The 9816-nt window shown below is 38.4% G+C and overlaps 1 protein-coding gene across 1 annotated transcript; it reads left to right on the top strand.

Moving 5' to 3' along the window:
- The first annotated feature begins 276 nt into the window (after positions 1-276).
- LOC109486630 lies at positions 277-9607 on the top strand. The gene is made up of 12 exons (XM_019790488.1): positions 277-370; positions 2356-2519; positions 3320-3470; positions 3864-4015; positions 4553-4688; positions 5493-5588; positions 5862-5995; positions 6973-7076; positions 7491-7644; positions 8749-8829; positions 9197-9364; positions 9503-9607. Exons 1-12 carry the CDS (start codon positions 361-363, stop codon positions 9605-9607), a joined length of 1455 nt encoding a protein of 484 aa, XP_019646047.1. The 5' UTR covers positions 277-360.
- Positions 9608-9816: the final 209 nt, after the last annotated feature.

The raw sequence follows: 9816 nt of genomic DNA, 5'->3' as shown, positions 1-9816 counted from the left end.
ACACACACACACACATTTGTCAGGGATATGAACCACGGTGTACTGTTTCAGAAAGTAAGACAAAGTTTCTGCCTACACGTCATGCTTTGTAACCATGTATTCAATAAAACACTTCTCTGAAGACGTCTGCACCTGAAGAAAAGCACACAGGTCAAGTCAAAGGTTCACTTGATAGGTAGAGGGGCGATTAAATTACGCACACGTAGAAACACAAAGCCGTAAACACATTTTGAGTCAGGACGTTGGTGACGAACATACCTCAAAAGCGACTCTACCGTGAGTACCAACATTTAAATTGTCATACTTTATTACAAGACTTGTCGACCGGATCGTGGGAATCATATATGTGTAAGACAACACATGCATAGAGGTAAGCAAGACGTGTGGGTCGTGTGGCGTAGCGGTAGCGTCTTCGGCCCAGACTCGAGAGGGCGAGGGTTCGAATCCTGCCCGATGCCACCGATCTTGTGCCCTTGGGAAAGGCACTTTACACGACTTTTCTCACTTCACTCAGGTGTAAATGAGTACCTAGCTTCGGCTAGGGACGTCCCTCGGATAGGACGTTAAATGGATAGGATAGGACGTTAAAAGTTCCCTTGTTTGGGAGAGCCACACCCCACGCACGTTAAAGAACCCACCGCACTTATCGAAAAGAGTAGGGGACCTTCCCGGTGTGAGTGGTTCAAACCTTACAGTCTGGTCTCAGGTTTGACATCTTGAAGAGGTGATAGTTATCTGTCATGTCGATGAGGAGAGATAGAAATGTGTATGCAACCGTTCGGATTCAATTTGCATAACTTATATGCTAAGTATATGTGAAAATAATAGTATGTGCATGACATGACAACAAGTTCAAAAAAACTTCAAAATATAACATTAGAATTTTTTATGAAAAAGAAATTTGTCGAACGCACGCTGGGCGATCGCCACCAGCGTTAAGCATTCGTTGAGCATTCACTGCGTTGACCACTAGTACTTGATCATCGGAGCGATTACTTCGACTCTGGGACTGAATACCAGCCGACCCAGTCGCCCTTGCTCCCGACCTACCCCTAATCAATGTTGGGGGACATTTTGTAGTGTTTTGCAGAGGCCAGATTCATGAATGTGCAACATTGGCTTAATAAGTGAAACCAACAACTTGAAAGAAACTTCGAGTATAGCAATGATTCTCCATACACATAACGATAGCGAAAAGAAATACTACTACGTGACACACGCGTACATCCATTGATAGAATTGCATAACAAAGGGCGAGGATGAACATGTATCCTGCAATTTATTAATAAGGACGATACAAGATGCCATGAAATTCTAATTTTTAAGTACATCTTAGTAACTTGTAGCAAGCTTTACCCCCCCCCCCCACACACACACTTACTCAACTATACAAGTATAATCGTAACGGTTTCATCTTTCCCCGTGAGGTCAACTTCTCGACCTCAGGAAACACAAACCTAGATCGTGTGCGCAACTTTATACTTCGTTATTATTTCCCAAATGGTTTGCAGTGGTTTGGCTGTCGACATTCTTACATATTAAAGGGGGTAGCATTTGTATACGTATTTCTTGTTGTCAAGACAGACATTTATCGGGCTGGTGAAAGCATACCAGTACTCGGTACAGATCGCTAAGAACAATTAACCGTTAAGCGTATGTGCAAACGTATTCACCAGTTTCACATCCCCAGAATGCAATGCGAAAATAGGGGGGTAACCCTCATTTGCATAGGACTGGAAGGCATCGGAATGATCCTGATGACGTTAAACAGCTTGCTTTTCACTGTGTTTTGAGGTGTTGGGGCATTTTATGCTCAACATTAATTGAATTACTGTTAGTACTATGGGCCGAATCTGACAACAAATAGACAGAATGAAGTTTTTGTGTTCTTTTCAACATGGAACATGTGGTTTGTAACGTTACAACATCAGTATAGCGTTACCACTATAACGTTACAAACCACATATTCCAAAAAAAATCATTCTCTATTTGTTTTCAGATTCAACCCAAAGTAATTTAATTAATGTTGAGCATAAAATGCCCCAACACCTCAAAACACAGTGAAAAGCAAGCTGTTTAACGTCAACAGGATCATTCCGATGCCTTCCTGTCCTATGCAAATGAAGGTTACCCCCGTATTTTCGCATTGCACTCTGGGGATGGGATACTTGTGAATAGCAGTACTCGGTACAGATCGCTAAGAACAATTAACCGTTAAGCGTGTGTGTATTGAAGGTAATGGTAACATCATCCCGAACGAGGCAGTTTGAAAGACGTAAAGGCACGTGCGACACAGCATAAGAAACTATAGACATAGCTCCACTACACAACCATCTCGGATCATTTTACTTTCAGATATAATGGGGAACAGAGGTTCCAAAGACGACACGGCCACACCGGTCTCCACTACAATAGACACATCGGAGGACCAGGCCTTTGGAAAACATGACTTCCCTTTCGAGAACCTGGTTATGGAGGGAGGTGGAGTCCGAGGTGTGGCGCATATCGGGGCACTGATGGTAAATGTGTCACTAATTATAAATATGTGAAACTTAATACATGAGAACTACAGATATGGGTTATAGACTTTATGTTGAACTAGAGTTCCACAATCTCATACCTTCGCTAAATGATGTAAACCCTTCCGGTTGACGAATTATACAATTTTAACAATTGATTTCGCAAATAAGAGCCTCTGTATGGATTACATCAGTTGATCATATTCTCCACCCAACGACAGCTCTCCCATCATGCAATGTTCAGCTACTTGGATATGCAGAAGGTACAGATGGCTTATCATTAAAAAAATATGGATTAGTCGACTAATTTCGTACAGTTTGTCCAAGGAAAAATGTTACAAAGTTTTCTTTGATTTACAAACACGAAATAATACCGAAATAATTAGCTGTCTGTTTTAATCCTACAGCAGCAAGATCACAAACCTTTTTGCGGTTTGTTAGCACGAAGAAAATAGTTGAGTTTTGGAAAGTGGGCACAATTGAAAAGTCGGCACAGTTGAGAAGTCCAAAATGATATCGTTTTCTGGAATCGGATAGGCTTTTAAAAATGATATAGTTTTCTGGAATGGGATAGTTTTAAAAATGGTATAACTTTCTAAGATCGGTAATATTTTACCCCTTTTAAATATGTATCCCATTTTCAAAACATATATGGATTTAATTTTACCTCTTTTAAAAATGCATATACGATCTTTCTGACAATCCTTCGTACATCCGATAGTGCAAAAAAAAACCTGGCGGGCCTTCTTTTTGCAATCTTGCCCTGAGCATAACACAACTTTTACGGTTCTATCCACCAGGTCTTGGAATCTGCGGGAATCCTCAAGAACATCACGAGAGTTGCCGGTACGAGCTCAGGAGCCATATTTGCAACATTGGTGGCCCTGAAACTCACCTGTAAACAAATGGCAGAGGAGCTGGATATTGACATTAAGAAGATGGTATTTACCGGTACGCCGTGGTTCATATTTATTTTGGTTCAGCTACCATTAGAACTGACTTTTTTATGTTTACCGATGGAAAACATATTGTTTACTCAGTTTCTTCCTCCTCTTCTTCTGTTCCAAACACTAACCTCTGACTTGGCCAATGACATGATTTGTTGACGTCTGTCACCATGGTGACTGATGTTGGGTCACATAATGTTGCAATGTCATGGTCTGCTCTGCTCCTATCCTGTCACCAAATACTAGTAGTACATGTATATGAATGTGTTTGAGTACGAATTACCAGAGCAGACCATGAACGAAGGTAAACATTATGCACTTGCTTTGCAAATGTTACTTCTCTAGTTGTATACTGTTTTCTATACGTATCTAATGTCTGTCGGAATGACTTTTTCAGGAGGCATTAAGAAATTGGGCAAGCCTTTCATGTTTTTCCAACGACTTGGCTGGGACACGGGAGAAGGTTTTTACGAGTACTGTGGCAGTGTTCTGGAAAGGCACACCCGGACAGAAAATCAGCCCGGGAACCCCGACATCACGTTTCAAGAGGTATAACTCAAAGTGGTTGACTTTTACAAGCCTTGTTTAAAGTTAAAACTTTTGGTCCAACACAAAAAAGTTCTCTCACGTAGAGCTTTCGACCAGTCACTCTGGTCTTCCTCAGTAGACTGACCCAATGAAGCTTGTCACGTGGCTTCTTTGAAGTGTGACGTCAGCACTGGGTCAAAGGTGAGAGAACTTTTTTTTGTGTTGGACCAAAAGTTTTAACTTTAAACATGTAACTACCAAAACAGATGAACTTTCATGATTTTACAAGCCTTTTTAGTAGTCTTGCGCGATCAAAGGAATGAGCAAAATGATTTGGTATTGTCTCTGTAGAAATACTTTTAATAAAAAAATAGTACTAACTTAAACCTACTACTACAGTCAAGTGTCCATATACATGTATGTTCGGAGTGGTAATTCGGTTATCAAGATAAACAAGAATTTTCATGAATTCAGGAATGGTTCTCCGACACTTCCGTATGCAAATGATGACGTGCGAAGTATTGTCTGCAAAACATTAAAACATATATTTTTTTTCAGCTGTACGAAAGGACAAAAATAGAGCTCTGCATCGTGGTAACAAACCTGAACCAACAGAGGGAGGTATACTTCCATGTCAAAACCGCGGCCGACCTGCCCATCCGTAAGGCTCTCAGGATGTCCATGTCATTGCCAGGTACATACTTTCCTCTTTTATACCTCCATGCAAAATGGAGGTACTGTTTTTGGCGTGTCTGTGTGTGAGGGTCTTATTTGCACAATCACTGAGAAAAATGTAAAATTAGTCATTTTAAAAGAAAGCTTAACATGATTTAGTGAAGGTATGAAATCATGGAACTCTTGTTCCAGTTGTGACTTGTTCCAGCTTAGGCCATGTTGATTTGGATGACATCCTCTGGGAACCCCAAAACTGATGCGAGCGTACGAATAAAAAAAAGGTTTGGTAAAAAAACGCTGCTTTCATTATGAAATCTACGTGGTCATGAAGGTTGAACAAATGACACAGATTGTGGTATGGCGAATAAATATTCTACTCTTTTCTTCATTTCTTTACATTTTCGTCTTTTTCGTTCAATTTTGGCATACTGCGAGATTGGTATCGTTTTCCAATATATGTTTGTGCAACTTAAGGTATATTTTTGCTCATTTTGCAACTATTTTGTACGATTTACAGTATGGTTGAAGACTTTTGTCTTTTTCTTTTGGAAACGGCCGAAAATTTATGCGCGCTCGGATGTCATCCATATAATCAAATCAACATGGTCTTACATGTAGTTCACGCAATTAGACAGGGGATAAACAAAATACTTTCTGCTCGTATCATTTGTAACAATTAGAGAAACATAAACCATGAAAACTCGAGGTACTATTTAGTGTCCAATCTGAGGTTTCGGTCAATGTAGAATTTGCCGCTTTTGTCTGTTAACGCTTGCATTTGGGGTATTCTGTAATCATTTTCGTTTGCCCTCTAATATTCCAGCACTGTTCCAGCCTGTGGTGGAAGATTATTTTGGAGTTAAGGAGTACTTCGTTGATGGGGGCATGGCCTGTAACTACCCTCTCCATTGTTTTGATGGTAGGCATCGATCTTGCTTCTTTAGATAGAATGGCTAAAGAACTAGTTTACTTAATTTTTTTTATACCAAAGAATCGTCTGCTTGATCTTTTGTATTATAGCTATTAAATTAAAGATTAAAATTCCCCTTTTTTGCATCTGGTAAAAGCAGTAAAGTCTAAACAGAGCTAAATGGAGGATTTTTTTAATTATTTTTAAAGATATCTATTCGTATCATATAATGTTTTAGATAATGATAATTTAGATAGATGTTTCTGTGCTTTTATTGCATAGGTTGGTGGCTCTCCATGAAGGAGGAAGATTCCTTCTTCAAAAAGCTGGTACTAGGTCTTGCCGACCTCAACAAAGCTCTGGAAAGATCGGAGCGCTTCGAGCCTGTGAATCCGAAAACGATCGGAATCATGCTGGTAAGTATACTTGAACTTGTCTCTATCAATCAGTAAGAAAAGGTACGGTATCTCGATGAAGGTTAGACATATAGGTAATACAATATGCCAAAAAGCAGTTACTCAAGCAACTGGATATGATTTTGGAAACGTCAGATGTTTCAGGTAGCATCCACTAGCTTTCGTCAGTGACTCACTGACTCAGTCACTGACAAAAGCTAGAGGATACTAGCTACAACGTCTGACCGTTACCAAAACCATATCCAGTTACTTGAGTAACTGCTTTTTGGCGTATGGTACGGTATCATTTTATAAGCCGCATCAGTCTGATAGATTTACAAGGCGACAATACTTTATTTATTTATTTATTCATCTTCAAGACACATGGGTGGTCCCTTCAGCCCCTTGGGGCTGATTTCCAAAGGAGCCCAATACAGAAAATAAGGTAATATAAAATAATAGTAATTAACGTAACAGTGAAATCATAAATCAAAATACAAGGTCATGTCAGAGGTGAGATGTCAGAGGTCAAACTCCAAGTAATACAAACTTGGGAATAGTAGGTCATAAATGATAAAGTACTTGGACATAGTAGTAATAAATCATATATACAAATCAAAGAAATAACAAAAAATACTTAATCATAATCGGTCGGTGTTCGAAAGGAGTGAAGTGTCAGTCAGAAATTCAGTACTAATCATATTTCATTCTCTCTTTAAATGATTTAAGAGTGGGTGCTTGTTTTGTGTAAGTGTTTAGTGAATTGTAAGTTACTGCCGCTCTATATGCAAATGTACGTTGGCCTGCTGTAGTTGGGTCTGTGTAATAATTGTGCTTGTCTAGTGTGGTAGTTGAATTAGTACTTAGTACTTACTATTAGTGGTAGTTGAATTAGTACTTAGTACTTACTATTAGTGTATGATTGAAGTAGTGACCTATCGATACTTTTTGTCAAATCCTCCTAACTACATGACGTTTCCTTGTTACGTGACGTACAGTATTCCGATGACGATATCGAGCTGTTCGAGCAAGAATTCTGGAACCGCCTGACGCCAGAGGAAAGGGAATATGACAGGCCGACTACTGATACTGAAGCCGCAAGGTACGGAAAATATTTCTAGCAGAAACAAAAAAGAATATTTCCGCTTATTCATCATACAGATATTCATATCGAAATTCAATGCAGCGCTCACCATTAAATATGGAAATGTGGGGTCGTGTGGTGTAGCGGCAGAGTGCGCGACTCGGAACTAAGAGTCCCGGGTTCGAGTCCTGACATGCCACCGATCTTGTGCCCTTGGGAAAGGCACTCTGCACGACTTTCCTCACTTAGCTCAGGCGTAAATGAGTATTGTCCTGTCATGTATTTGTCCCCTGTGTTGGTGGCGGCATTAATATAAGTTGAAAAAACTTGAGTGTGTCGTCACCGCGTCTGGTGATTACATGTTGGAATAAAAAAAAATATGGAAACGTTTTTGTTTCTTTGATTTCTTGGTCACTTTTATTTCATATTTAGGGAATACTACAAGAAGAAGGAGAAGAAGAAGAAGGAGATAAACAGGAAGGAGATTCGGGAATATGTCAACAGATTTCTGACAGCTCTGAAGAATAAAAAAATAAACCCCGATTCACCAATTGACAGGAAAGAACTGGACAGTTATTTTGTCGAGGTATGATTACTTTTCAGATTCATTTCACATGTTGTATCTGATTAGGCCATGTTGATTTGATTATATGGATGACATCCCCTGGGAACCCCAAAACTGGTGCGAGCGTGCGAATAAAAAAAGGTTGGCCAAAAAAAAAGTTGCTTTCATTTTGAAATCTACGTGGTTTTGAAGGTTGAACAAATGACACAGAGTATGGTTTGGCGAATAATCTAGTCTTCAAACTCATTTCTTTACATTTCCGTCTTTTTCGTTGGATTTTGGGATTCTACGATATTAGTATCGTTTTCCAATTTGTTTTCCAACTTACGGTATATATTTGCTCATTTAGCAACTGTTTTGTACGATTTACAGTATGGTTGAAAACTTTTTTTTTTGAAACGGCCGAAAATTCATGCGCGCGTGGATGTCATCCCTATAATCAAATCAACATGGCCTTTTAAAAAAAATCTAAAACTATAGTAACAAAATTGTTTGTAGATGAATCTGCCTATATATTTTAAAGAGTCATTGACTGTAAGCAATTCTATAACGAGAAAATAAAAAAAACTGGCAAATAAAGAAATTCCTTGTTGCATTGAAGATTACATGCTTCACCAATGGAATCGCCATTCTATTCTATTTAACACTCATATAATGAAGAAGATTACCTTAAGATCGCAAATGTACGTCACAGATCTGCCATTACTAAACTAAGAATCAGTTGTCACAATTTGCGAATTGAATCAGGAAGACATAACCGCACTCCTCTAGAGCAAATAATCTGCCAATACTGTAGTTTAGGTAAAGTAGAAGACGAGGTACATTTTATTGTGGATTGTTCCATGTATGACAGCGAAAGAAACGTTCTTTTCGATTTTGTGTCAAGCAAATACTCCCAATTTAAGTATTTGAATAGTATAGAGAAATTTATATTCCTTGTAGTCTTAAACAAACCAGCTCTAACTACTCACACAGCCAGAAAGCGAGAGGAAGTTGAAAGTACCTGTGTACTATAGCCGTTTTATTATCAACATTGATGATGTACTTTGTCAATATGTGACCTGTCTTTAGCCCAGTGGGGCAAAATTTACAATAAAGGTCTTCATTCATTCTATTTAACAAAAGGATGGGACCATGACGGATGCGGAAAGAAGAGATTTCGTCCGTCAACTCTTTGACCAAATGGACGCTGACAAGAATGGACAGGTTTGAAATTGTATAGTCTTACAGTGTCAACTGTCACTGTTCGTCTTTGTAACTTTCTTTCTTTAAAGTATTCCAGTAGTTAGTAGTCAGTTAGTATTCAAGTATTTAGTAGTCAGTACTAAAGACACATTGCGTGCCTTAGATCTGAGGAGGCATATGTTTTTGTAATACATAATATTACAAAATTTAAATATCTTAATATTAAAATATTATCAAATATTACATGATTATTTTGTAATAAATAATAGGGGATGATCAATACTGCCGATAGACATTAGAACCTTCTTCTTCATGAGTCATGCTTTATTTTTGACTACCTAGAGAATACGTACATTAACAAACTTACTTAATATGTTTCCCTTTTCAGCTAACCTATACAGAAATCGAACAATCCTTTGGCAAGAATCTTGTCCAATGGTTGCTGACACACGTAGGCTGGTCCGAAGAACCACACGACAAGAGATGGCGCATGGTGGACTACCTCAAGAAGTATTTGGACCTCTTCTTTGTCCGCAACAAAAAATTCTTCCACCAGGTAGGTGTATAGCCAGCTCTCCTGCAAATTAGCATATAATTTGCATAATAGTAATCTAATCTAATTATCTAGTTGTCTGTGTCAAACATAATGCAAAATAAGTTTGTAATTGTTTTCTGTTTTTATCATGTACTGTAGGCTGAAGACGTGCATAGAACTATTGGTGTGGACACCAAATACGTGAAGGTGACAAGCTTTGATCTGGAGGACGAGGACAAAATGTTCCTGTACAAGGTTTGCTGACTACTAACTTAAAGCTTAGATTGTCCGACTATCTTAACTTATACTAATCATTATCATTATTGCACTGTGTTTATAAATATAAGTGTTTATAACCTACATTACCTTACTTCATTGTCATTAATTTATACCGTATATTATTTGATTGTCCTTATTATATTATTTCCACTTTCTATTGTATTATTTCCATTTATTGATTATATTTAATTTTG

Source organism: Branchiostoma belcheri, unplaced genomic scaffold, assembly GCF_001625305.1.
Source record: "Branchiostoma belcheri isolate BF01 breed outbred unplaced genomic scaffold, Haploidv18h27 scaffold82, whole genome shotgun sequence".
In the NCBI taxonomy this organism is placed as follows: Eukaryota; Metazoa; Chordata; class Leptocardii; order Amphioxiformes; family Branchiostomatidae; genus Branchiostoma; species Branchiostoma belcheri.
Note: the sequence above shows the minus strand (reverse complement) of the source record. Positions and strands in the feature narration are given on the sequence as shown.

Coding starts and splice junctions, on each gene's coding strand:
- LOC109486630 (XM_019790488.1), top strand. Junction 7,077..7,490: donor ACTGATACTGAAGCCGCAAG/GTACGGAAAATA, acceptor TTTCATATTTAG/GGAATACTACAAGAAGAAGG. Junction 7,645..8,748: donor TGGACAGTTATTTTGTCGAG/GTATGATTACTT, acceptor ATTTAACAAAAG/GATGGGACCATGACGGATGC.